Genomic DNA, 27,771 nt, shown 5'->3' on the forward strand with positions numbered 1-27,771 from the left:
CCAGATCAGCTCGACATCAAGATCCCTGTCCAGCCAAGCATCTTCCCACAGGGGGCATTTATGCCTTCCCTCAGCCGCAGTCTTTGGGTCACACTATACATCAGTTAGTGTGGCTCCTGCAGCCACAGCACAGCAAGGCGCTGCTCGCACACTGGTAACACCCATCTCTTTAGAGGGTTTAGAGGCCGTGGGCAAGTGGGACAAAGATGGGCAGGAAGACTGTGACATCTTCAGGAGCACTCTGCACAAATAGTACAGAAAGGACCCAAGTGAGTTGGCAACCATGGGGCATGCGGGCTCACTCCAGCCATGGCCTGGTCAGAATCCCTCCCATCCTAGACAGTCCTACAGTTCTCGAGGTACATTCACAGCCACTGGCTCACATTGACACTATCCTGTTATTTGAGGGTGAAACCATCCCCACCCAGAGGGATGAGGAAAACTGAGGCTCAGAGAAGGCGAGTGACACAGCTCTCGGGCAATGGAATAACGAGGGGTGGATCAGGATTCAAACCCAGCTGTCCAAATGCCAGCATTCTTCTTGCCTCCTCCCTGGCTCTGCATTAGAATCAACCAGGAAGCTTAAAACTAACTAAATAAAAAAGTCCTGCGTGGGCTCCGCTCCAGATCAATCAGACCAGCATCTCTGACGGTGGGCCCAACCGGCAGATTCAAACGTTGCCAAAGTTGAGAACTGCTACGCTTGCTCGGAGAGACAGCCGCCGCTGCCCACGGGGAGGGGACGGAGAGGGGGGCGCCCACCAGTGGATGAAGGGAATCAGGCCCCAAGCAGGGACTGCTGACCCACGAGGCACAGATGCAGCGGGGCCTGTAGCCCCCTCGGTTCTCCCAACACACCCGCCCCGGCCCGCGGGCGGCAGTGTAACGCAGGGGCAGCATCCCTGCTCGGCAGATAGGGGCCATGGAGGTTGGGCAACTTCTCCTCATCGGTAAAGAGGAGCTAACAACAGCACCTCATTTGTGGATTCACGAGGATTAACTGAATCGACGTACTTCCGGGGCGGCCAGCCACTGGCTGCTGGACCCAGTGTCCTGCTGGCCTTGGCCTGGGGCAGCCCAGCAATGTGGCCCGGGGTCTGTCTGCTGGGGAGGACCTGGTTTTCTTCTACTCCAGCGAGAGAAGCTCACCGCACGGGAAAGGCCCAGGTGTCACTCTTCCCTCCCATGAGTTGCCAGGAGGGTCAGGAGGGAGGTGGATCGATGGGACAAAGCTGCCTGTCCACTCCTCTGGGGCAGGAAGGGGTCAGACCCCAGACACAGAAGAGGGGGTAACATGAAAGATGGGGCTCAGTGCCCCGTGCTGGGGAGGGGGCGGGGGTGGACCGTGGGCCCTACAAGGCGAGCCCGCCTTCCCTGTGGCCCACTGCAGTCGGGGAGCCCCCTGGAATTCGCCGGGGCTGAGGGGCGGACAGAACAAAGGGGGAGCTCTCTCACAGGATTTTGCTTCAGAAGTAGCGCCCGCGTGTGCGCCTGTGTCCTAGTCCCTTTGTTAACATTGCTGCTCTGGAGCCAAATGAGGACTTGGGCCCCACAGCGCAGAGCCTGAATTCTCACCATCTTTGTGAATGGCTGGCCCACTACAGCCCAGCTCCATTTCCGTGGGGCTGAGTTGACGGCCCCCCGTACAGAAGGGAGATCTCCTTATTTCGGGGGTCAGAGGCCCCCAGTCCCCACGTTTCCCTGTTCCCTTTCTCCTTTTGCGGTGTCATCTGAAGGAGGAACACAGACATGCTCCACGTCTCCTTCCGCGGTGCCCACGGGGGCGGGCTGGGGACAGAGCCTCGGCTGGGAGACCGCAGATGCCCAGGGCTGCCCTGGAGGGTCCCACCTGCATTCTGACTTCGCGTTTCCATAAGCCAACGTCATTGGAGGCAGGAGAGTCCCCTTCCTCCTGCGCAGCCTTCTCATTCCCGGGTTACGAGTGGGAGACCGAGGCTGTGCCTTTCCCGTTTCCCCGGGAGCCGGGGGCAGGGCCGGATGGAGACAGGCTAACTGGCCTCCAGCCTAGGGGCCTCTTTCCCAGGGGGACCCCACAGACTCAGGCACAAGACACATGCTTTCTTTTTCCTTCCTTTAATCTTAAGCAAAAGAGACACAGGGGTTCAAAAATAAAAATTTCTTTTCCCCCCTCCCAAACCTGTACCCCAGCTCCCACTGCAACCACGCCCTCCTCCCCAGCAGAAGCGAGGGCGCAGGCATCTCCCGCCGGGGAGGGGGAGGGCGAGGGTGTGCTGGTCTCTTTCCAAATATAAATACAAGTGGCGGAGCTCCTGGAGGACCCTCCCGCCCCCGCGCTGGGGCCCCCTCTGCAGGTGCTTGGGGAGGGGGCGGGGCGCCAGGCACCGGCCGGCTGTGGTTTACTGCATCCGCTGGGTGTGCACCCCGCGAGCCTCCTGCTGCTCATTGTAGAAGAGATGACACTCAGGGTCTCCCCGGATGGTGGGCGCCCCCTGGATCAGCTTCCCCGTGTTGGGGTTCACACACCAGCACTCCCCGCGCTGCCCGTTCAGAGACATCTTGCACTGAGGAGAGAGAAGAGGAGGTCGTGAGGACATCCCCCCCGCCACCAGCTTTCCTTCCTGCGCTCAACCCAACGGTCCACTGAGCCAGGAGCATGCGCGGAGCCGGACTGCGGGAGGATGCTTCGCAAGCGTGAACATGCGCCAGGGGTTCTCACCAAAACGCAGACTCCCATCCAGGAGGTCGGGGGACTTGAAATTTTGCACAGCAAAAAAGCTCCCATGTGATGCTGGTGATGCTGGCCCAGGGGCCACGCTCTGGCTAGCAAAGCTGCTGGGGATGCCCAAAGAGGAAAAGACAGCCCCACACACAGGGAGGGCCCTCCAGTGGGGGACCTAGTGTACTGGGGTTCAGTGACAGTGTGAGGTGACAAACGAATGTAATGGTGAAAGTCAGTGCTGGCACAGGTCGTCCTATGTGCCAGGCAATATGTTCAAATTCTAAACGCTGCTCGTTTCCGGTTTACGTCTAACATATACATTCATTTAATCTTCACAACCGCCTGGTCAGTTAGGTACCATCATTTCACCACTTTACTGATGACGAGGCAGAAGCCCAGATGACTGAAGTAACTTGCCCAAGGTCACACAGCTAATAAGAGGCATAGCTGAGAATGTAAACCCAGGCATTCTCGTCCCCGCTCTTCCTCATAAACTAATTCCTCTTGTAAATCCCTTTCATCACCCGGAAGGTACAGCACACGGACTGTTTTTCATTAGAACAGATCACTATTTCTTCTCTTCATCTCCATGAAGTAGTGGGCTTACACTTAGAGGGCACGTGCACAAATATATAGCTTTTAACACTAGACCGATGTTTAGAGGGCAAGATGCCGGGGCTGTGAAGGAGGTGGGGAAGTGAGACCCCCGAAGGGATCAGCAGAGCCCATCGCCCACCCCTTGGCTTCGCACATCTGCCCTTTGATCAATGCTGACTCCCCATTGGAACCATCAGCGGAGCTTCTGAAAATCCTGATGCCCAGAAAGCACCCAGACTCACAAAATCCAAATCTCTGGGCTGGGGCCCTGGCATCCGTACTTTGTAAGGCTCCCCACAGGATCCCAGTGTGCGGCCAGGGCTCTGAACCTCCACATGAAGACAGAACGGCGGTGGGGCACACTGCTCACTCCCTTCTTCCCTCAGTCCCTCTCTCTGCCTTAGGGGAAATGCACATGTGCTTGTTCTCCCTCAGAAGGGAGGAACTGGAGGAAGGGAGGGGTGGGCTAAGGTAAAAGGGCAACCGATCGCATTAAACATCCACTAAAATCACTGCAAACTCTGTGCGGCTGTGTGAAAAACACCGACAATGTCAAGGGGCAGTACTGGCGACGCACGTCCCTCCCGAGAAGGCATGTGGATGGAGGGCAGCCGGCGCCGCGCTGGTTTACCCCCACTGTCTTAATGTTCTCTGATGCACTTGTAACTGTCCTATTACCATCTTTAGAAATATTTTAAGTGGCATTTTTCCATCCCTGAGTCCCGTTCCCTAAGACACCTGGAAACCAGAGAGGCTGCTTGGTCAATGGTTGAAATTGGTGATTCTGGAAGTGTGGTCCCTGAACCATCAGCATCCCCTGGAAGCTTGTTAGAAATACAAACTGTTGGGAGCCAGCCCAGTGGCCTACTGGTTAAGTTCAGCATACTCCACTTCAGCAGCCCAGGGGTTCATGGGTTTAGATCCTGAGCGTGGACCCACACACCACCCATCAAGCCATGCTGTGGCAGCTTCCCACATACAAAATAGAGGAAGATGGGCACAGATGTTAGCTCAGGGTGAATCCTCCTCAGCAAAAAACTAAAAGAAATGCAAACTCTTGGTCCCCACCAGAACTCCTGAATGGCAATCTCTGGGGGTGAAGCCCAGGAATCACCTGCAGGCGATTCTGACACTCAGTACAAGTTGAGGAGCATGAGTGTGAGCCCACGTCTCTTCTCCAAGAGGCTCCCTCCCAACCGGATGCCAAGCGCTGATGGCCAGGTGGCTGGGTAAGTGGAGTCAGCCTCTGACAGGCCTGAGGCCAGGGAGGGAGGCCTCGCCACCGCCCCCCACTTCATGGCCTGGGAGCGGGCATCCCGGACCCCCTGACCCCCATTTCAGAAGTCTACGTCTCAGCTCTCAGCCCTCAGAGGATTCCAGGTGGGTGGGGCAGGAACAAGGCATACCCTGGGCCCAGGGCCGAGGAGATCCTCTCTCACCTGTTTGAGGTTGTACAGGCCATGCTTGTCACAGTTGGGAATGTGCAAGGAGTAGAGATGCTCCAGAGGGCCCCGCTCATCTGGAAGGCGCATGGTGGAGATCCGCTCCAGGACCTGGTCCAATTCCTGTTGGCAGGGGGTCTGGGGGCACAGACGATGCTTAGAGTAAGAATGAGCTCACCGAACACTGGCCTGGGTGCAGCCTCAGGAGAAAGCTTGGACACGGGGAAGGGGCTTCCCCAAGGCCACACAGCCAGCTAGTGGAACCAGGGACTTCCAGCTCCTGGTCTGTGATCTCACCACCACACCGTTGTGCCCCAGCCCACCCGCTAAAGGAGTCATATGGATGTGAGTTTTCGCTCCTCGCTCTGCGTCAATGGCTTTCAGAGGTCAACATGGGGTCTACTTGCAAATACTGAGTTCAGATGGTGTCTCTAGGGCATCCCTACCCCAACCCAGTGGCCCACACCCCATTCCTTTGCATCAACCCAACCAGGGCCAAGACCCCCAACAGCAGAGCTGAGCTGGCAAGAGGAAGAAGGTAGCTGAGCGAGAGGAGCACATCTCAACAAGAGAGAGCCACGTCCAAGTGGATCCGTCTTCATATCTAGCACCCATTTTCACTGCCTATGTCCCAAAGCCAAGCAGAAGTGTGGACGTTTTAGAAGGAGGGGACTTCAAGAAACCCCATGCCCAGTCCATTTCACAGCCAGAGACACTGAGGCCCCCGAAAGAGATACTGATTGGCCTGAAGGTCACTGAGCACATCAGTGGCAGAACCAGAAAGGGAAGTACTTTGCCTGCAGATAACACAGGACATGGATCTTATGGGTGCCCTCCCCAGCTGTAAGACACACACACCCCCCCGCCCCCCCCCGTACATCCTCTGCCCTCTGACCCTGGCGGATGGCGGCCGCAGCTTCTTGGGCTCCTCCAGGACGACGTGGTGGTGTTTGCCACCTCTGCCCATCTGCCGGTGCTGCCCGGAGACCTTCTCCCGGTAGACGGCCAGCTCCTTCATGCCCGACTTGAGGGGCTTCCGGCCAGTTCCACCTCCACCTCCCAACGTGTTTGCCGTCCCATCCACGTGGTTCTCAACCAGGCCTCCCTCGGAGTGGTCATCGCCATTGTCTGCAGAGAGGAAGGGAAGAAGAGCTCCAGGTCCTGTTTCCAGAGAGACGGGCCTCCAGGGCCCGTCTGGACCCTGATCATGGCAAAGACAGAGATGACTAACATCTAAGCAACTGTGGCCAAGCGATTGACACAGATCACCAATTCCAGTCTCACATCAACTCGGAAGCTGGCACTACTAGAGCCTCCCCCTCCACCCCAGCCTTGCCAGATGGAGAAGTTGAGGCTCACAGAGGTCAAGATCACAAATTCAGACTTGGACGCAGGCTGTCTGACTCCAGAAAAATGCCTGAGACACCTACTCTGTTCCGCCCCCTCCTAGGCAGCTGGGGTGCAGCAGAGGAACACGGATGGATGGACGTGTCCCAAAGGTCCTCACCATGGGAGGGGATGAGGTCCTTTCTGGGGTCCATCACAGTTCCCTAGAAAGACCTCACATACCCACCAGCCCCTAACCCCCGATTTAAGGTCTCCATCATTTATCCTCGGAAAAGCACGCATTGGCTGAGTTTTTAGAACTCGTGTGCAGCGATCACTGGGCCACGCCACATCTGGCAAGGGAGTGAGGAGGAGAGCCACGTCACCACTGGAAGCTCCAGTTTCTAACATCCCTGCCATCACTCTCCCCTTGCCTGTCTCTTCCTGTCCCCTAATGCTTTGCTCCTACGGCTGCCACCGCACTGCCCCAGGGACCCTGACCTGCCTCCACGGCTGTCTGTGCTATGCTACCACCATCCCCCGTTACCCTGAGAGCCCCAGCAGCAGGACCTATGACCTCCTCAGCTTTGGAGTTTCATCTTATCACACGGTGTGTAGCCTCATCCACTAAGTCTCTTTTGACTGTCTCAAACCACCGTCAGTCAGCCAGAGAGAGGCTCTGACTGTGTGCACAGCTCAGGCGGAGGGGGTCTGTGAGCCCCCAGCTGGTACAGGCTCACACTGGCTTAGGCACGTCCGGCTACAGGTGGGCCACAGAACAGAATGGCAGAGAAGAGTCGTAATGCGGGAGACCAGTCCCCGTGAGCTCCAGGGGAGCCGGGACTCAGCCAGTGCCTGGGAGACAGCAGAGCCAACAGGGCCTCTGGCCACGTGGCCTGGAGCAGCTCCCCTGCAGGTCCCGACAAGACCAGGGACCTCGGAGGAGCTGCTTCTAAACCAACCTGCACAGTTCCTCCTCTCCTTTAATGCGCCTTCAAAACTTACAGCCACAAAAGCATAACTGAATGGCTCTTAAAATATTTCTCCACAAGAGTTTCAGGCAAGGTGCTTAGTACATGGTGGTCTCTAGTATGTGGTGGTCCCTGGTACTTGGTGATCCCTGGTACTTGTGGTGCCTAGTACTAGGTGGTCCCTGGTACTTCATGGTGCCTGGTACTTGGTGGCCCCTGGTACTTGGTGGTACCTGGTACTTGATGGTGTCTGGTACTTGGTGGTCCCTGCTACTTGGTAGTCCCCGGTACTTGGTGGTGCCTGGTACTAGGTGGTCCCTGGTACTAGGTAGTTCCTGGTACTTGGTGGTGCCTTTAGAGTTCAGGCCCAGTGGGGTGGGCTCAGAGGGTCCTGGCAAACCAGCGTTCAGTAGAGGTTTGCTCCCATCCCTTCCCTTCCTGCTGGCCTTAGGCCTGGGCAGCTCTCACGGGCCACAGCAGCATCCCTCAGAGCCCAGCACATTCTCTCCAGACTAGTGAGCACTGGTTACGAGGACACACTCAGGTTAAGTCCCAGCTCTGCTGCTGTTTATCCAGATGTATTTCTCCCACACGTATAACCTCTCTGTGCCTCCATTTTCTGAATCGTGAATTGTTGGAGAATCATAGTTCCTGCTCCAGAGAACTGTTGAGAGTATGTTACAGGTAGAGCAGTTAAGATTGGGCCTGGAGCACAGAAACCCTGTGTGTGTTGGGGGTGGTTAGTACTTCAATGATGATGAAGAAGACGCCGATGGTCTCAGTTATCTGTCACTTGGGTGATGTGGAACCCAATCAAGAGCCAGGAAGCAGAGAAGGACAAGCCTGTGAGCATCTCAGCTGTGAGAACAGCTGTCAACCGTCTGTGCCTTGTAAAGTGCTGGTGCCTTCCTCACGAGAGGCGGGGAGAATGGGCGTGGGAGGAACCCTGACTGTTGACAGCACGACCGCTTCACTGAGCCCGGCTTCTGGATATCTGGTGTCCAAGGCCACCGCAGAGGAAAGTCAACAGAATTCAAAGAAGGAAGGCATGTGGACAGTGGCAAGAAGTATCAAACGGCAGGGAAGAAAGAGAACACTAAAGAAATCAAACTTAGGAACTTTGGGGACATTTAGTGTACAGCAAACAACGCCGCAACTACCAACAACCCCTGGCCACTTCCACATTGTGTAGACCAAAATGAAAGTTGTGTTGATCATGATGACGACCTTGGGATGTCCACAAAGCGGAGGAGGTTAACATGTCAAGTTGAAAAAAAAAAAAAAACCTATCTATCCAAAATTGTTAAACTTTAGAAAAATAAAAATTGAAATATGTAAATGAGTAAGCCCAGAAAATTCTTCTGAATTCTGAAACCTGGAAAATTCTTCTCTCTAGATGGCTATTACCCCAGGGGCTCTGAGTAGCCTGGGTTTTACCATAAATAAACCAAGTGCAGCTTAAATCCTGTTCCAGAGGCCCCGATGCCACCTGCAGGGGACGGGTGACTTAAGGCATTCGCCACCAAGCAGGGTGGGAGTGCTAGTCCACCACATTCAATCAGACCCCTCAACCCGCCCCAGACTTTACTCACCCACCCGGCCCTCCCCTCTCTGCTCCTGGAGGCTGAAACAGCAGAAATCTAGGGGCCCCAGGAGACGTATTCCCAGTTCCCCTGCTCAGTGGCCCGCCAGGCTCCGCAGAATGGGGACAGGAAGTAGCTGCACCTGGCTGCACAGATTTCCTCTGTCCCACTAGGTGCGCACAAGGTGACCCTCTGGGACTGGCCAGGCAGCTGGACCGAGCACGAAGATCCCAGCTTCCCTCTTCATACACCCGAAGTGGCGGGCAGGAGGCTGGAGGAGAGGCCTGGGGGAGCCTGAGATAAACTTGGAAGAGAAATAGGAGGATCTGACTCAGGTAACCCTCCATCTCTTCACACTGACCCTTGAGACATAAGGCAGGTGTGACACAAGTAGAGGGGGGACCACCCGCTTCTCCATCACAGATCTCCTGCCACTTCCAACTTTACAGCTTCTCTGCATCTAGACCTGACGGGACAGCCTCAGGCCCCATCCCCCTCCCTGCAGGCATTGCCCAGGGGACAGGAGGAGGAGAGAAAGGCGCCTAGGGAAGCCCTTTTCCCCTGCTGCCCTGGGAACCACCGAGGATCAGAGAAGGATAAAATGGGAACATCCGGGTTGCATCCTCACCCACCCTGCCCAGCTGGCTTCCTGCCGACAGAGGTGGAGAGAATTTCTGGAGGCCTCAACACCACTGCCAGCGCTCAGGGCCCTGTGTTCCGCTCACATGTAGTGAGACAAGACCAGGGCTCCAGGACCCTGATGGCGCAGCACACGCTACCATTCCTGGACCATCCCCTCTGCCGTCAGGAGGCCTGGGACTCTCAGAAGCTCACCTGCCTCCCCTCCTTTGGGAGGCCGCCTGCCTGCCTGCCCGAGGCTTTGGTTCAGACAGCGGTCTCATTGCGGCTGTAATTACACGTTCTCTGGTTGGAACAGGATGGGCGGCCCGTGTTTAGTCCTATCTGAGATCTTCTAGGAAGTCTCCACTCACCTGAACCCAATGCCTGGAACACCCTCTGGACTAGGGTCGCCCAACCTCAGCACCACTGACCCTGGGACCAGATGATTCCTTGTTGGGAGGGGTCTGTCCTGTGCACTGCAGGATGCTGAGCAGCATCCGGGCCTCTTCCCACCAGATGCCAGGAGCACCCTCCCCAGGTGATGACAATCAAAAAACGTCTATGTACATTGCCAATTGCCCCTGGGAGGTGAACTCGCCCCTAGCTGAAAATCACTGTTCAGGAGTTAGGCTTTATCTAGATGCCTGGAAGTTCCCCAGCCCAGTGCTGAAGACCCCAGGCCCACGTAAAGCAGATCCTGAGCTCTACCCCATTCCCCTCCCTTAGCTAAGACATTCCACTCCCATTCCCTTCCCAGACACACTTCCAGTCCATTAGTCCACCTTCCTGGGGGGGTGGAGGCTGTCCTGGCATCCCAGGGGACTCCCAGCCTGCTCTCCCTCTTTGCCAAGCTCTCCCACACTCACCCCTGCCAGGGTCCGCAGGAGCATCCCCTGGCTGAGCCCACACCACGCTCAGGACCAGGCCCTCCCAGCTCTGGGGACACGTGTGACGGAAGAGAGGGGCACACAGACAGTGTGGGCTCAGCCTGCAGGCTCCAGGCGGGGCGGGCTGCTCATCAGACACAGCAGGCATGGTGCCCAGGGCCTGGAGAATGTTTTCATTTCTTTTAAAATCAGAAGGAAAAATAAGCTTTGTGGTCAATGAAAACGTCTTCATATGCAATACTGACATATTCGCAGTTATAAAATATGATTTAAAGTATTCTTTAATGAGTGCCCACAAAGGCAAGTGCCAAGAGCCCACGAAAGACAGCACGGCCCTGCTCCAGGCCCCAAGGACGGGGTCAGCCAGGCAGTCTTCTCCCGGGGGACGGAGCGGCTTCCTGTCCCAAGATGTCCCCACCCTCTCCGAGGTGAAGGTCCATTTGTCCACCTTCACGGAAGCCACCAGATTCATGGGTATGTTTTGTCCTATTTCTTTACTGGTCTCATCAGTGCCAGCGAACCTGCCAGTAAGATGAGGAAACCCCCAGGCCGGTCTGCTGATGCACAGGCCAACGCCCCACATCTGGAAGCAGAAGCCCAGGGAAGGGAAATGAAAGAGTTGACTGCGTGGAGCTCAGGAAGGACTGTAGGCTGGAAAAGCGCCCATTCCTTGACTGTTACTGTGCGCGGCCAAAGAGGCTCAAGAATTCAGGCTCCCGAGTCTAATCAGCTGACTGAACCCCAGCTTGACCACCTAGCTGTGCAGCCCTAGACAAGTTACTTAAGCTCTCTGTGCCTCCATTGCCCATCCATAAAACGCAAACAGCACCCTCCTCCAGTGGGTGGCCGGGAGGATTCCGAGAGATGCTGCATGCATAGATAGTGCCAGACACACGGTAGGAACACAGGGCTAACTGCTTCCATTTCTCCCCCCAGAGAAGTACCCACACAGCACCCTCACACAGAGCCAGACAAGGGCATTCTCCCACGTTACCAAGTTCTTCCCATACCTTCTCTTATAGGTGACAGGCGCAGCCTGCAGACAAACATTCCAGATGGAAAACTCCAGCTAGAGATGGAATTTGCCCTCAGAACAAAAATACCAAGTTGCATTTTTCTTCTGCCTAAGAGAGTTAGGTTCAGAAGAATATTTATTAAGCAACCACTTATGTATGCAGCTCCGAGGGCGGCAGAGCAAGGCCACTCTGAGAAACGGTTCTCAGCAACTCAAATCACCTAACAAAAAGGCTTCTGGCCCACAGATGACTGACAGGACCCGCAAGGCCCCCAGGGAGCTCTCACCCTGAGTGTGAGTAAGCATTAGCTGCTCTCCCCTGCGGAGCGACCTGGGAGATGGGTCAACACGGAGTTTCCCGATTATATCCAGAAAGTAAAGCTTTTCCAGAGAGAAGTGGGGGAGACAAGAGGGGGAGAGTTGAGTCCCAGACTCCTCTGTGAAGGGCTTGGAGACAGGGCGGAGTCGCATCCCACTGTAGGTACCTGCCGCACCTTTCTGCCTTCCACACCTGGGGGAGCCGGAGATGAGGAAGGCTGATGGAATGAGAGGAGGCGGACAGTTGTCCCATTTTACAGACAGCAAACTCGAGGCCCAGAAGGCCTGCCATCGGAGTCTACAGGAGCACACGCCACATCTCTGCCATTTTCAGAGGTGTGTCACAATCGGCACAGGGTCCCCACACTGCCCTTCAACCCAGCCTTACTAATCCAGCCAAGGAGGGTGCTGGATGCTGAGAATCCGAAAGAACTTTGTGTCTACTTCTGTGCATTATTACTCTGCTTTTAAAGCTTAATTTTGGCAAAGCCCTTTCTTCCCCAACATAATCTGTGTGATTGTGGCACTGACGCCATTACTCAAGGGGTGAAAACCCTCGTGTCTGACGGATCCTCACTAGCATGAAACCGCACTTTCTCCTAATGCGATGCTCTGACCTCAGCGCTCCGTCTGACATTGGGTGATTCCTATCTAAGGGAGACGTAAAGCATTCTTAGGAAAACATGCCCCAAGAATGTAAAAGCACCCCCTATTCCTTCCTGCTCAGAGAGTGAGGCGTCAGTCCGCACGCAGGCCTGGAGAGAAGAGGGCATCTTCCCCCAAACCATGTTCCTAACAGGTGGATGTGTCTCCTTTCTTCTTTTCTTTCTTTTCAAGAAACCTGAGCCTTCTTCCAACCTTCTCCTTCGTCTGTCTCTTGACTATTGGAAATCCAAGAGCTGGGGCACCACAGACATGATCTAATCCAACCTGGAATCCATCACTACCTCCAGTGGATTCACCTCCAACAGGTGACAGCATTCCAGGCCCTTCGAGAATGGATCCAAGGAACAGGACAGAATGCTGGCTGCTTTCCTGCTTCCATCCTGCTGGGCACAGAACTCACTTGGCTCCTTCATTGTTGATTTCTCCTAAAATGCACTTAACCTTGACACATGTTGGGCAAAAGAATAAATACTACCTACCATCTTCCTCCTGCCTCCCAGACAACTTCTGCGCTAACACCCATGGCAGTGGACAATTCATTAACAAATCCGAATGGGCAAAGGAGGCTAGGAGTCAAGAGCCCTAAAGTCCAGTCCTGGCTTTGCCACTTAGGATCACCCATCATTCTGGCCAAATCTTTTAACCTTCCTGAGCTCTAACTTCTCAAGTCTGAAAAGTGGGAATAATAATTCTACTAAAGTGAAGGCTGCTATTCCCATCTAGCCTGTGGCCACTATGTTCAATAACACAGCCCACCAAGAGGCCGGGGTGGAAAATTCAGGCCATGCTGGGCAGCCGGGGGAGGCAGGAGTCAGAAATGGGGTTGGGTAGAAAGGGGAGCCTATTTGCTATTTTTCAGCTAATGTTTAACTGGAGGTCCCTGTCTCCCTAGGGAGTGACACTGTTTGTGTCTTCCTCCACCTCTTTTCCACAAGGTCAGAAGCAGCAGGCGGCAGTGGCGTCCCCCGCTGGAATTCTGAATAGTGCGTGCACGGATGTCTGCAGTGGTGTAGGGCTGGCACCCGGGACGCATTCCAGTCCAGCTCAGTTACTGATATTCTCCCGGTTTGTCCATCGACCCCCTGCTGACACCCAGCTTCATTCCAGACTCCCTTCCCATTCCTTCCCCCCTGAGGCCCTGCTCCTCGCAAGGGAGGCAGCTAAGCAGACCTGACATCTCTCAGGCGCCACCAGGTTCTGGAGAAATCCCTCTGGCAACAGACCAGCAGCTCCCCAGCATGGTTGTCAAACCAAAGGAGGTGGTTCCTCATCTCCGGATTCCCCCTGTGGTAGGAAATGAATGCAGGCAGCCTCCTGAGATGTTCCAGGCCCACAAGCCTTCCAGGTTCCATCACACAGGGCAGGCACTGGCCTTTCTCCTCTGGGGATCAGCTCCCTGCAGCCGCAGCGACCAGGAGTCTATCGCCCAGTGAGTGTCGAAGAACCAGTGAACTCTGCAGAGCGGACCGGCCAGCAGGCACTGCCACCGCCCTCACACAGGGAAGAAATTGCTGCTGGAGAGGACGCGTATGCAAGGAGGGCAGAGGCCCAACTACTTGCCGAGTCCCCCGAACCCTTTCTGGATTTCCTGTGGAACACCAGCTCTTGGGCTCAGAGCCTTGGCCAACCAGTTCCATCATGCTAAGAGAAGTGCTAGCCCGAAAGCCAGCGCTCCCAGGATCTGATCCCGACAGGACCACCATGCCTGGGACTGAGTGATGCCAGGCAGGGGGTTTAAGATGTGAGGTTTCAAAGTGCTCATCTGTAACTCCAGGGAGTTAGACTAGGTGAATGGTTCCCAACTGTGGCTCTTCCTCAGAAATCATCTGAAGAGCTTGCTAAAAATAGAGACCTGGACTCCAGCCCCCGAGGCTCAGAGACAGGAGGCCTGGGCACGGGTCAAGGACTCTGTATTTCTAACAATCCCCTTCAAGCTCTGGCACCTCCAGGGCCCCATTCCTTTGCGATTCTCTCTCCTGCCTCGGTTTCCTGAAGAACTTCTTGGTTAGAAGAAGAGATAGATCTCTCTCCTTTTCAAGAGATATGGCTTCACATACACACGTTGCAAAGACGCAGCCTCGGGAGCCCTTTCCATCCACTGACTCATGGCTTCATAAACAGACACACGTGTGCTTGGATGCACAGAGGGGCCCTTCTCGGCCAGGCATCACGGAGATTTCTAGAGCATGCCCTCACGTCGCCGTATCCCCTCGGGCTCCCCCTGAGTGAGCAGAAACAGCATGGCCTCTGCAGAGCGTCCTGCCTATGAACTCTCCGAAGGGCTGCTTTATAAACACCAGGGTCACTCCTGGAATCGCAAAGACCAAGGGAGGGTCAGGGCTGAGGCAGACAGAGAAAACAAAACATGCTCACACTCAGCCAAGGTCCTCTGGGACTCAGCCAGTCAGGCTGTCCTTGAAGAGCCAGAGAAATTGATATCAAGATGGCAAACAGCACTATCACCTTTCACTCCTTCCCACGGGTCCCAAACATTTCTCTCCTGGTCCAATGAAAGGTGCCGGAGAACCTGGCCAGGTGACCTACCTGCGGAAGGGCCCAAGTGAGTAGAGAGCAAGCTTTGCTGCAAACTTGGACCAGTGGCCATGGGAACGGGAAGAATGTGCCTGACCCAGCAGTTCTACTTCTCTCAGACATGTGCACAGGGGCACGTGCACAAAAGTGTGTATTACAGCATTTGTAGTTACAGAAAACGACTAGCAACCTGATCCAAAAGCCTTTCAATAGGTGAATGGATAAATGAAAATTGTAACCAATGGGCCACTGGGACCAATTTGAGCTGAGCGCATCTTATCAACAGAGTGAGTTAAGAGTGGTCTTTCAGGAACTGAGAGTCAACCCCTTGTCCAGTTCAGGCCTACTGAGACCACCAACCCATCAACTGGGCCTGTGCAAATGCCAGACACATGATCTTTTTGACATCAAGGAGCTGAAAATTCCACCCTCAGATCAGCGTGATGCCGCCATTTTGTGAACATGCATCATACGAGGAGACATGAAGCTTGACTACGCTTGCACAGATCATCAGTTACCTACTTCTCCTCACCTCTCATCATCTATCTCCGCGCTTCGGACCACCCTGCCCTTCACCCTATAAATTGTGCCCCCAGCCCTGGATCAGGGAGACAGATTTGAGAGTGTCGCCTCCTGTCTCCTTGCTGGTCAACCTCACAATAAAGCTTTTTCTTTCCTCAAAGGCTGATGCCATAATAATCGTGCTTTTTATGCACCTCGGGCAGAGAACTCCCTCTTTGTGTGGTAACGAAATCAGTAAAGTAATATAATGGAATAATATACAGCAGTTAAAAAGAACAGCTCTGACCTGTGATCAGAAGCAGATCTCAAAAACCTAATGTCAGGGCCAGCCCAGCGGCATAGCGGCTAAGTTCATGAATTCTGCTTTGGTGGCCTAGGGTTTGGATCCTGAGCGTGGACCTACGCGCCGCTTATCAAGCCATGCCGTCGTAAGTGTCTCACATGTAAAATAGAGGAAGATGGACACAGATGTTAGCTCAGGGCCAATCTTCCTCAAAAAAAAACTAACGTTGATGGGGGAAGAAGTTGCAGAATGAAACCTTTTATGTACATTTTCAATTTGTTTTCAGAGAACAACTCTAGATATTGGTCATCCATTAGCAAGTCTGTTTAGCTGAGAAAAGGAAACACTAAATAATTCAGGCCAGTGGCTGCCCCAGGGGAGGAGGGACAGGGAGCTGGAGGCAGGTAGGGAGAGCCACCAGAGGAAGTTTTAAAAAATGACTTGAAGCTAATACGACAAAGAAATCAACCACTCCCAGTTCTGGGTGGCAACTTGGTGTTGTTATGTCATTCTTGTTACTTGTCCGCATTTTTAAAATTTTCTTTTAAAAAAGTCACCTCCGTCATTCCACCCATCCCTCACCCTCCTTGTCAAGCAGGGTTACTGGTCAACTTGGGGGGGCCTCTAAAACCCCACTGGCAGGAAGAGGATCAAACAGTAGTGACATGGCCAACTTCACCACCACCCTGAGGCCGGTGCAGTGTCACCAGGGTCAGCTGTCCGCCAGTCAGGGACTGACTGTGGGCTCCTGGCCAGGTCTCTGTGGCAAGAAGAACTGGGAAATGAGTCGGAGAAAAGACCTGAAGAGTGAAAGAGAGACATAGGGTCAAGGAGGGCAAGATGAAGAATCAAGATGGCTCAGACCCGAGAATGGAAAGCCAAGGGATGTGAGCCATAGGGGTGAGGGGGTCACCCAGCTGCAGAGTCGTGAAGGTGCCTCACGGCCAGTGGTGCTCGACGGAAGGGAGACCTTTCTGCTCCTTGAGGACCAGAGAACTAAAACAAGTGACGAGCTGCAGATGGAAAAAAAGTGCACAGATGTCCTCTGGTACAGTTTAGGAGGAACCCTTCAAGCAGGAAGGAGCATGGACAATATGGCCTCCAAGCACCCAAAGACTGCTTGACCGAGTCGAGGAAGGGCATCACTGGGCAAAGTGCTCGTGTGATTTGACTCAGCTTCCTTCGCAGCTCTCTAGCCTGCGTGCGCTGGCAAGAAACCACGGGTCCACGTCTTTCCCACCTCCTCCAAAGGATAGAAGGTTCTTGAAGACACGAACTCAGACTTAGCTTCCATAGAACTTTAAAGAAAAGCACACATCATGAAAGGAGAACAGGAAGGGAAACATTTTGTGTGCTCAGTTTACTTTTTTGGGAGAAGAGATTGTGCTTTCTTCTTCAAAGAACAAAGGAGGAGGAAGCTCTGAAACTTACTTCCGTGACTTTAGTGGCCATTATTTCACATCAAGATCTTCCCAAGAGCCCTGGTCAAAAGGCTGAAAGAGCCGCCTATTTATGTGCATTAGATTTACATACATTTCTGCGGATTTGGTTTCTTCTCAGATAACAGTCAATGTTTTTAAATGCTTTTCCTGCTTCCCTCCAGGGTGGTAGGACTATCGTATTTTTATAGTTAGTCTCATGGCTTGCACACAGTATGTGCTCAACCAGCGTTTAAGCATTAGGAAGGCTGACTATCCAATGAGCATCCCACACTCTCTGGCCCAGAGTGTCGTGTTCGATTCCTTCTCTCTCTCACTTTTCTGGCCTCTCCCTCACCATCTAGGTCCCAGAGCCTCAAGAGTGGTAGGAATAAAGAAAGGCAATGAGCAAAAAGAAGCATGAGGTGGAAGAGAAAGGACACTTCCCTCTCCCAGGACCCTCATTCAAACAACTGTCCTTATACTCAGCTCAGATGCTGCTGTGTCACCACAGACTGGCTCCCATAGACCAGATTAGGTCCCCCCCAGGCTCTCCTCCCACCGTCCCCTTCTGCCCGCCTCTTCTCCATCCCCACAAGACTGCTCCCAGATACTCCGGGCCTGACAAACTGAATCCAGAGGATGCAAAAGGAAACTAAAAGCTTGCAAAGATGTCCAGGATTGCCGGCCACACTCTCAAAGCAGCACAAGAAGCGTCCTGAATATAAATAAGTGTCTTTAAATAGGTCACGATGCTTTTCTTTTGCTTCCACTAAAAGTTCACTGATTTTGTCTGATGTAATACGGCATCCCATGAGTCGTCTTCATCAGTTACGCTCTCTTGGGTTAGAGACAGCAAACCAAACCAGAGACAACCAGCAGCACCTCAGGGAAGAATCTTCACCTCTGGGGCATAAATGGGCCACGGGCAGCCGTCAGCCATCGGTAGGACCAGGAGTGACAATGGTACCAAAGGCCATGACTGCCCACTGGAAAACCCTCCACCGACTCCATTCTGGACTTTCCAAAGCAAAACCACGCCCCACCCCGTGGAAGACGCCACACCTCCTAACAGGGCTCTTAAGTGCCTCTTGGTAATAAACTTGGCCAATCAGAAAACATCTGAAAACAGGCATTTGCCTTCTCCCCCTGTGTGCTGAGATCAGAAGGAGAAGGAGCCGGGCCAGAACCCGTAAGACACCGCTGATTATCTGAGTTTCTGTGCGAAGTCGTTTGTGTACATAATCCCGTCTTATCACCAAGTAATCACATGAGGTTGATAATTTCTTATCCCCTCTCACACCTGACAAAAAAGCCATGGGGGTTGAGGCCAATGGCACAAAGTCACGTACTCAATGGCAGAGCCAAAACCAAACCCAGGTTGTTTCGCTTCATAGCTCTTAATCAACCAGAATGGCATCTGTTCATTGGAGTCGCTCAAGGAAAAGCTCCCAGCAGAGACCTTCTAACCCCAGCACTTCACTTCTTCCGCTCCCCTCACCTCGCCCCTCCCCCTCTCCACAGGCCCTTTATCTTCCCAGGGAAGGAAGCCATCAGTCATATACCAGCTGGCCCCGCCCCACTTCCAAATCCTTTATGATCCAGTAAACCCGTCGCACCCCCACCCCCTTTATCCTGCCTGACCCACCTCCTGCCACTGTTGCCATAGAAACTATCCGGGGCGTTATCAGGCAGTTGCAGGCACAGGGAGCGGGGGAATTGCCATTTTCATTTTATCTTGGCCTCAGGCACTTGAGAAAGCAAGTTCACCATCCAGAGGCAACTTGGCACCTCCATCCAGAAGTCCAGACAATAGCCCGAAAAGAAACTTCCTGGGGCGTTGCATAAAAGAACATTTTTGAGAAGTTATGCCTTAATTACTACCTCCCAGGGCAAAGGAGCATTTCCAAGCAGCAGTATATAATTCACTGCTTCTTTGCATGTGTGAGTCTGATGGAATGGAGCCCTGCAATGAGAATCTGGAGACCCAGACTCCGTCCTGCTCTGCTCCGTGCATTCTGGTCTGTGCCTGCCTTGGCATTTGGACCTGAATGCAGCCTTGATTTCTTCATCTGTCAAGGGGGAAGAATCCTGAGGCTGAAACAGTGCTGAAAAGAAAACCTATGGGCACTTTGGTAGAAGCGGGTGGTGTCTAGAAAAAAAGCAAATTTAACTAGCATTATTTTGCCGTTTCTTCTCTGAGGTAGACGCTTTACAATGCAACTCGGATCCCTCCAGCTAGAGGTCCCCATCTCAACTGCTATCAGGCTGGGACACACTGAGCACACTCTTCTTGCCCACTCCCATCCCCCCTCCCTAGTTCCCCAAGGCTTTCCTGGGCTCAGCGCCCCTCCCCTGCTCCGAGTTTGGCTCCCAGAGCTCAGTTCCTTGAATGAACACAGACTGACACACCCACGCCCGTCCACTAAGTAGAAACCTCCCCAGGCTCTGCCAGGGCCAGCTGAAGCAGGGCCTGCGGGCCAGTTCTCCGGCCCGGCCGCTGGAGGCCCGCCAGCCCTGCCCCCTTCTCCCCAATCTTCACTCCTGCCCTGCCTCCCAACAGCCAGGAAGAGATGTGGGGCTGGCGGCCAGAAGGGGCCCCAAGGGCTGCCAAATGCCCCCTCCCCCCTACAAAAAAAGGAGGAAAGGAAGCAATTCCTAACGACAGTCGACTCTGTACTTCTTTCCGGGGGACCCGGCTTTCTGAGCAAGGTCTCCCTCCGCGTCCTGACTGACACCCAGGAGCTGGGCCAGCCCAGATCTTCCCTGGCTTTGTGAAGGAACAGGAGTGATGGACGGGGAGGAGGAGAGAAGGGTCGAGGGTTAGCAGCCAAGTAGGGGGAGGGGCATAGGAGGATGGTCTGTTTTCCAGTAGAAAAAAAGTCTCCTGTAGCCCCCACACTCTACCCATTGTGGGGGGAGCGTGGGGGGAGTTACTCTGAAACCTGAAAGCCACAAATTCCTCTGGACCAGCTACCTCATCTGTAAGTGGGCTTCTCCTCCCCCAACCCCCACCACGAAGGCCCCCAGAGTCTAAGGGGGCCGGCCACCCCAGATTCCCAGTGCCAAGGCTGTGCTTTGTCCCGACCATCCTGGGTGTCACCACAAGCAATGCTGACCCCCCGAAGACTGGCAGCCACCTTCTGGGGGCCTCACCTCCATGAGATGCCTGAGAACCCAGTCATCATGTCATTGTGCCCAGACAGGCCACCACTCAGAGGGCTTTCCGGACCACAGACGGAATCGGACATTAGGAAGAACCCCAGCGCCCAGAAAACACCCCGCCCAGCGTTCCTGCTGGGAACCCCCAACCCCCAGGAAGTGAGAGGCTGCTCCCCCGCTCACTTAGAAGCGAGGTGAACACTGGAGTGAGGAAACGTCACTTTCTGGATAAAACGTCCAGTTTCTTTGCCAGGATCACGTTCAACTTTCTGGCACTCCAAGCGCAGACAGGACGGATCTGAAAACCCATTTTCTCCAAGCAGGAACTGGGCACCACGGGGTCTTGCTGGCTTTGGCAGCCCAGCCAGGGCCCACCTCGCACACGCCGTATTGCTAAGTGTGTGAGGACCAGCTCGCTTCCTCCGTGAGCCTGTTCCGGAACCTGGGTCCCCGCAGGCTTCCTGGGGAGCCATCCACGGAGAAAGGAGCTCCCATCACCAAGAGGTGGCCTCAGGGATTCTCCAGCCCTCAGACCACCGGCAGTGGGACGGCTGGGTCCCACAGGCTGGCTGGCCAGGCGGAGGCAGACCTCAGGACTGTGTCACCTGCTCAGGAACAGCCAGGCCAGCGCACGTACCCTGTGTCTGAACTCTGGGGCCACCTCTGCCCCCAGTCTAGGCACTACAGAGTGAAGCTCCCACGCCAAGAATGGTCAGTGCCTGCACTAGGACACAGGCCTGAAGCAGAGTTTCACCACGCTTTCTACAAAGGGCTTCGCTACAGTCTGCAGGAGCAGGTCCGAGGCGTGGAGCTCACCATCTTACAGGTGAAGAGAGGACACCAAGGGACTTCTTACAAAAAACCCCAAGTGCTCAGGCTTGAGAAGTACTATCTATCTTATACACACACGCAGGCACGCACGCACGCAGGCACGCAGGCGCAACCCTGTGGAGCTGGTCCCATCAATGCCTGCCTCACAGAGAAGGAAGCTGGGGCTCAGAGGGAATACATCTCTTGCTTCAGGTGAGCAAGATGCTAAAAAAACCGGGCTTTGCTGGGGGCTGGCCCCGTGGCCGAGTGGTTAAGTTCGCGCGCTCCACTGCAGGCAGCCCAGTGTTTCGTTAGTTCGAATCCTGGGCGCGGACATGGCACTGCTCATCAGACCACGCTGAGGCAGCGTCCCACATGCCACAACTAGAAGAACCCACAACGAAGAATACACAACTATGTACCGGGGGAGCTTTGGGGAGAAAAAGGAAAAAATAAAATCTTTAAAAAAAAAAAAAAAAAAAAAACCGGGCTTTGAACCGAAACAACTTCACACCCGGAGGAGGCCCCTTACCACCGAGGGATGGCCTTCAGACATTCGAGTGGCCCGCACCCATGTGGCCTTAGCTTTAAAGGCCAGCTAACTAAGCGTCAGAGGAGATGGCACTCGTCACGATGGAGGCGGCCAATGTGTATGAGGACCTGCTAGTCCCAGGCACTTTCCACCTCCATTTCCAGAGCTGCCGTCTCATGCAGCCCATTTAAGAGGTACAATTTCACCACTTCACCAACAGGAAAGGCCCTCACTCCTCATCACCCAGGTTCTCGGAGACAGGTCTGCGCTGGAACCCAGGTCAATCTGACAGCAAAGGCCAGGCTGTCTCCACCACCATCTGCTGCCCACCAGCTCTCCTCTCCAGAGGCCTCCCGGGGCCCTCTTGTCTCTCCTGACTCTGCACACTGGCCACTTCCATTTCTGAAGTCCCCAAGCGCCAGGATTTGGGCCAATCAAAGGAGTCAAGGGAATACAAATAACGGAATCTGGCAGCAATGAACTGTGGCCTGTCCATCACCTGCACATGGCAGGCATCCAGGAACAAAGGCTTTTTCTGCCAAGAGCCCCACTTCCTTGCTTGGCCCACGGAGGCAGATGGATGCAGAGGCCAAGGAGCCAGGTCTGTCCCTCATCTCATTACTTACCTGCTAAGGCGCCCCTTGATGGGGCCCCAGAGTCCACACCTGCAAAAGGGAGGTGAAGAGCCCCCCTGGCAGGGTGCTGTCCGCCAAGGAGACAAAGTAGGCAAAGAAGTCGGTTCCTAACAGGAACAGACAGACGCAGGACGCTCGAGCTCCCGGCGCCTGCCTGCCACCTCAGCAAACGCTGGCCAGAGATGGCAAGGAGGAGCGATGGGCCTGGAACATCTGCCAGCCAGGTCACCGGTGACTTAAAAGTAGAACCTCACTCTTCTCTGCCTCGTTTCAGCAGAAGCAGCCTCAGTACGAATCCCCTGAGGGGTCTATGGCCACCTCCCTACCCGAGAAGCCGGCCCTGGCCCTGCCCTCCTCATGGAAGAATCATTCCTGCCTCAAACATTTCGGTCCCCAGTCACTCACGTGATCCCCCTCTAACTGGACTTGGGGAAGGCTGGGGCCATCCATTCCCAGGCCATTTCCTCAAGCCCTGCCCACCTGCTTCGCGTCCAGCCAGGTGTCCTAGACGGGGCCACAGTGGGGGAGGCGTGGGAGCGAGGCCGGTCAGACAGGGTGGAGAAAGCGGGGGGCTGGCGACACAGGGCGCAGGGAGCACAGGGGATAGAGGAACAAACTAAATGCCGTCCCTGCAGAGGGACTCTCTTTAAAAACAATCATGATTTGTTTGGGTACAGTGTTGTAGCGTGAGAGAAGAGCTAACAAGAGCAAGTGTGGTACAGCGTGTGGACCCTCTGCTCCTCCCTCACACCCCTCAGCAGCCCCCTAGTGCCCCCCACCCTCCGTACTGCGCTCCTGTTCTGCGTCCCATCAGAACCAGGAATTTTCAGAAGTCCCTCACATCAAACATAGCAATTGCACGTCCCGTTCTCCACGTTGGAGAACAGCTAACCTGAGAACCAGGTAGAGGCCAACCCGACAGCTGGGCCAGAGCAGGGCTTCTCTCAAAGCAAGCCCTCAAATGCTCCATGATGGGTGATGGACCACACTCCGCCTCAGACATCCCATAGACATTTTTATTGAACTAATTTCCATGGAGTCCCCTAACCCAAAGGAGTAACTTGCCCCAAACAATTATTTTAGGGGACTGGCCCAGTTGTGTACTGTTAAGTTCGCACACTCTGCTTCAGTGGCCCAGGGTTTGGATCCCAGGTCTGAACCTACACACTACTCATCAAGCCATGCTGTGGCAGTGTCCCACATACAAAATAATACAACATGGAGGAAGATTGGCAATGGATGTTAGCTCAGGGCCAATCTTCCTCACCAAAAAAAAAACAAAAAACAAAAAAAGTAAGGCTCACTGCTGAAGTAAGCCAACAGTGAGAACCACCTAAGACTCCCTTCTCCCTTTGCCTGTCAGGAAACTCAACAGTCCAATTTGGTCAAGAACCACTGCACAGACAGACCCTCACGATCACAACAGATGGGTTCTTCTTTCCCCCCAGAGTCCACCACCTAGTCTAATTCAGAAATTCCTCAGCCCTGTTTCTGTTTTTGTAAGATCTTTTGACATGGTTATATAGGATTATTTCCTCAAATGTCTTGTCAAAGGAATGGATGGGGTCATCATTACCATACAAAGGGGACGCTCTGGGGGAACACTTTGGACATAAATGGCAATTGGGGAAGGAGACTGCAGGCAAAGCCCCTGATTCTGGAACCTCCTCAAACCCCAGCCTCCACACACCGCCGGCTCTGCTGGTTCGAGGCCAGAGAGCAGAGCCACGCCCTGCTGCTCCCGCGTGGCCCTCGGCTCCCCCATCTCCTTCCAACGCCCGCGGTGACTCAGGAGGAGCAGCTTAGCAGCGCTGGCTCTGGGTGTTCCGTCCAGAAGAGGCGAGGAGGGTGGCAGGCAGGGGTGCTAGCAATCAGCGACAGTGGGTCCCACTCATTCCCCGAGTCTATTTTACGACTTTGAACTCGGTATGCAAATTTATGCAAAACAAGATGCAAAGCAGCGCCTCGAGCCAGAAGTCGCGTTGCCTCTCTCCCCTTTTTTGAGGCTGCGCTGAGCCACAGTAAATCAGCGCTGGCCCCCGCCCCCGCCCGGGCCCGCTCCCGCAGCGACTGCAGACGCGGGGCCTCCCCAGGCCGCCGCCGCCGCCGCCGGGCTCGGAACGACCGCGCGTTTCCAGAGCACCTTTCTCTGCGCGGCGGCTCCGCCCCTCGGCATAATCCCGGGCATTGTGCGCGGCGGAGGCGGCAGGGGGATGCTGAGCGAGCCCGTCCAGCCGGCCCAGGCCCTGAATTCTGAAAGGGCCCGGCCGGGCCCAAGCCCGCTTCCTCTTCCTCCCCGGCATTTCTAGGCACTTCTGTCCCCTCCACCACCAAACACACCCTCGCACTTTTCAAGTCCAGACCAGGCTGAGCTTAAGGTCCCCCTGCCATTTTTTTCCCCCAGGTTCACCCACTCCAACCACCCCCCCCCCCTCCCCCGGCCCCGTCTGACTTCTGGGTTTCTTGGAACCAACCAGTAAGTCCCAGCCCATCACCCCCATGGGATGCGGGCTCAGCACCCGCTGATGTGCCCACCCCCACCCCCTGCATCTCAGCCATCCCCAGGAAGCCAGCAACCAGCCCCTGAGTCCTGGGAACAAAGACAAAAGAGCTAAGAGCAAAGCCGGAACTGCTGGGGTTTGCTGCCTTGAAATAAGAGGGTATGCTTAAAATTCTCAAAGGCAACCTGCTCAAAGAGGAATGCAGGCTGGGATATGGGGGGGTGGGGGGGGTGGGCTCATTCTTCAGATGGGGGAGAAGAAGGGATGAGAGAGCCAGCGTAGGAGGCGGCAGCATTCAGGGCTAAGGTCTCATCCGGGCTGTGTTCAGTCGGCACCCCCCACCCAGCTCGGACTCCAGCACTCTCCATGCAGCGCCGCCATCCCAGCGGCAGCCCAAGACCCTCTCCTGCACCGAGGCCTCAAAACTTGCCCCCTCTCTTCCCTAAAGCCCTGCAAGCCAAGGCTCCTGCTGTGCCCCCTCCCCTCAGCCCTGCTCTCGCCTCAGACACCCTGCTCTGGGTCACTTCTTTCCAGGGTGCCCCTCAGCTTCCACCCCCCACACACACACCTTGGTGTCCCCTCTTCCCAGCCTGGAGCACGAGAGAAAAATGCGGAAGGCGTCTGTCTGGGCATGGGGAGGAAAAGGCTGAGGAGGCAGCTGGGGCGAGCTGGCCGAGAGGAGTCCCATAACCAGGCAGAAAATCCAGAGCGACATTCTTCCCATGAACTCACGCCATTGTCCCCGGGCGCCCCTGACAACACCCCCCTTGAGGCTCCAGGGAGGGTGGAGTGAATGGGGAGAATCTCCCCCATCGGCTCCCTTCCCAAGACCCGAACCTGCTTCTGGGTCTGGGAAGCAGGAGAGTCCGTGTTCAGCCTGAGAGGCAGAGGAAAGAAGAGGGAAAAAAAATCCTCAAACGTTTAGCAAGGACATGAGCCACGCACTTTACCAAAACAGTCAAAATCCAAACGATCCTATGAACTTGGAGGCATTTTGAAAAATTCACCCTGCTGAGGAAGATGTTTAGTTTGTCAGAGTTCAGCTCAGAAACCACAGGCCCTCCCTGGTGGACCACGGGGTGCGAAGGAAGATGGGGGAGGAACGCAGGCCTGGGGGACGGGCCCCCACCGCGAAAGGACCTTTGCCGAGTCTGTTCCTTCTACTATTACTTTCTAAGAGAAGCGGGGGGGGGGGGGGGGGGGGAGCGGGGGTGGTTCACTTCGAGGCAGGCTGGGGAGGGAAGCAAGCCCGAGGTTTTCTGGGGGGTTCGGCTCCCAGGAAGCCCCAACTTGCTCTGCACTCAAGGTCAAAATGTGCCAGAGACATAGAAGAAAGATTTCAACTCTGACCCCTAATTCCATTCTCAAGGAGAACAGGGAAAAAAACAATAGCAGGCTGGGGCGGGGGCGGGGGGGGGGGGAGCGGTTTGTACAACGATGGAAGAAGCTGAGAAGCAAGCAAGAATGTTTTCACTTTTTTTTTTTTTTTTAAGTTTGAGAAACTTAGACTCGCTTGCTTTTTAAACAACAGCGGCAGGCAGTGGACACATTTCCCCACCGTCTCCAAGAGAAAAGAAAATAATTACAGCTTCCTCCAGACCACGGGGGCAGGAGGCTTTCCTAACTTAAAAACAATAAAATAAAATAAAATAAAATAAAATAATAAAAGTGAGATCCTTATAGCCTGCTCGTGCCCCTCTCAAAACTTTGGGGGGAGGGCCCCTTACAAAGAACCTCGGGGCCCCCATTCTATCGCATAGGAAGAGTTCCCTCAAATTAGGACGTGGGGCTAACACCTCGCTCCAGTAAGAGGACTCGCGCCCACGACCCGGGATCCGCCTGCCCTCCCCCGGGGCCCAGATGCTGAACTGGGCGGCTGCTGCCCCCGCCCCCGGGACCCCGGCCGGCCGCCCGGCTCAAGTTACATGGACTCAACTGCTGGGGTCTCTTCCTGGCCTCCGGAAGGTCCCTCTTTTATTGTTCACCCAACACAGAGGCAAGACCCTTCTTCGTTCTCTATGCAATATAGCAGCGTTCGTTTTCATTTTTCTCTTAAGCAACCCACCCTACAAAGCACCAAGTCCTTTCTTCCCACCTCACAATCCCAGGAAGAAGGTCCCTCAACGTGCTGGCGCCCCTCTCTCACTAGAGGTCCCTGGTGTCATCGGCACCGCCAGCCTCCGCCACCCGTCCCCTCCTCCCCCCTCCCCGCCCCCCCCCCCCCCCCCCCGGCAGCGTCCTCCACCAGGACCTTTCCAGGAACCTTCGGTCGGCGGTCACCGGCTCGAGTTGCGCCCAGATCAGTCTCAAGCTCCCAGTCCTACAGATCTGACCAACAACCTCCTCCCCAGTAAATCTCCCCTCCAAAATAGAAGTCAGGGTACATTCCACCCGGGGAGGGAAGACTGTGGTAACAGAGATGCCTTCCTCTCCCTAATTTTCGCCACCAAATGAGTAGCCAGGGCTCTCGCGCACGTTCTAACTCCAGGTCCGCTCCCGGGGCCTGACTTTCGGGTCTCCCTCCAGTAATCCCCACAGCTGGTCCAGGACTCGGCTCTCCCTCCGCTCAAACGGCCTCCGAGATCCCGCCGCACACTCCTTCCCTACAGAACGGCCGCCAGCCAGGCTGCCCCGCCGCCCTCCAAGTTTCTCCGAACTCGCCGTCCCAGCCGCGTTACCTGCAACCTGCTCGGGGCTGGCGCCGTAGTCGGCGTCGCGGCGCTTTTCGCAAGTGCCCTCGCCCAGGACCAGCGCCTGCAGGGGCAGCTCGGAGCCCGGGTGCGGGTAGCAGCGCAGCCCCTGGGCGCAGCGCGGGGTGTAGACGCCGCACGCCTCGCCCTCCAGCCGGGCGCACACGGAGCAGCAGCCGCAGCCCGGCTCCCGAACCAGCTCGGCGCAAGGCGCGCGGGCGTCGCCGGCCGCCCCGGACTCGGTGGCGGGCGGCGCGGCGGGCGGGGGGCCGCAGGCGGCCAGGCGCTCGGGCGTGCAGGGCGGGCAGCGGAACAGAACCTCGGCGCGCGCCCCGCGGCCGCCGCCGCCCGCGCCCAGCAGCAGCAGCAGCAGCAGCGGCGGCGGCGGCAGGAGCAGCGGCAGCGCGGAGCCGCCCGGTCTCGGCAGCATGTTGGCGGCGGGGAGCGCGACGGCTGCGAGCGAGCGGGCAGGTGGCACGGCCCTGCGAGCGCGGGAGCAGCCTCCTCGCTTCTTTCTCCTCGCCGGCCGCGGCTGCTGGGTCCTAAAGGGCCCTGCTTC

At 55.4% G+C, this 27,771-nt stretch overlaps 1 protein-coding gene across 1 annotated transcript; it reads right to left on the bottom strand.

Moving 5' to 3' along the window:
• Positions 1-2,078: 2,078 nt before the first annotated feature.
• IGFBP2 (insulin like growth factor binding protein 2) lies at positions 2,079-27,771 on the bottom strand. The gene is made up of 4 exons (XM_044751383.2): positions 27,201-27,771; positions 5,636-5,868; positions 4,738-4,878; positions 2,079-2,543 (listed from the first exon to the last, which is right to left on the bottom strand). The coding sequence occupies exons 1-4, from the start codon at positions 27,640-27,642 to the stop codon at positions 2,379-2,381; spliced, it is 981 nt and encodes a 326-aa protein (XP_044607318.1). The 5' UTR covers positions 27,643-27,771; the 3' UTR covers positions 2,079-2,378.

Source organism: Equus asinus, chromosome 19 (assembly GCF_041296235.1).
Source record: "Equus asinus isolate D_3611 breed Donkey chromosome 19, EquAss-T2T_v2, whole genome shotgun sequence".
Taxonomy (NCBI): Eukaryota; Metazoa; Chordata; class Mammalia; order Perissodactyla; family Equidae; genus Equus; species Equus asinus.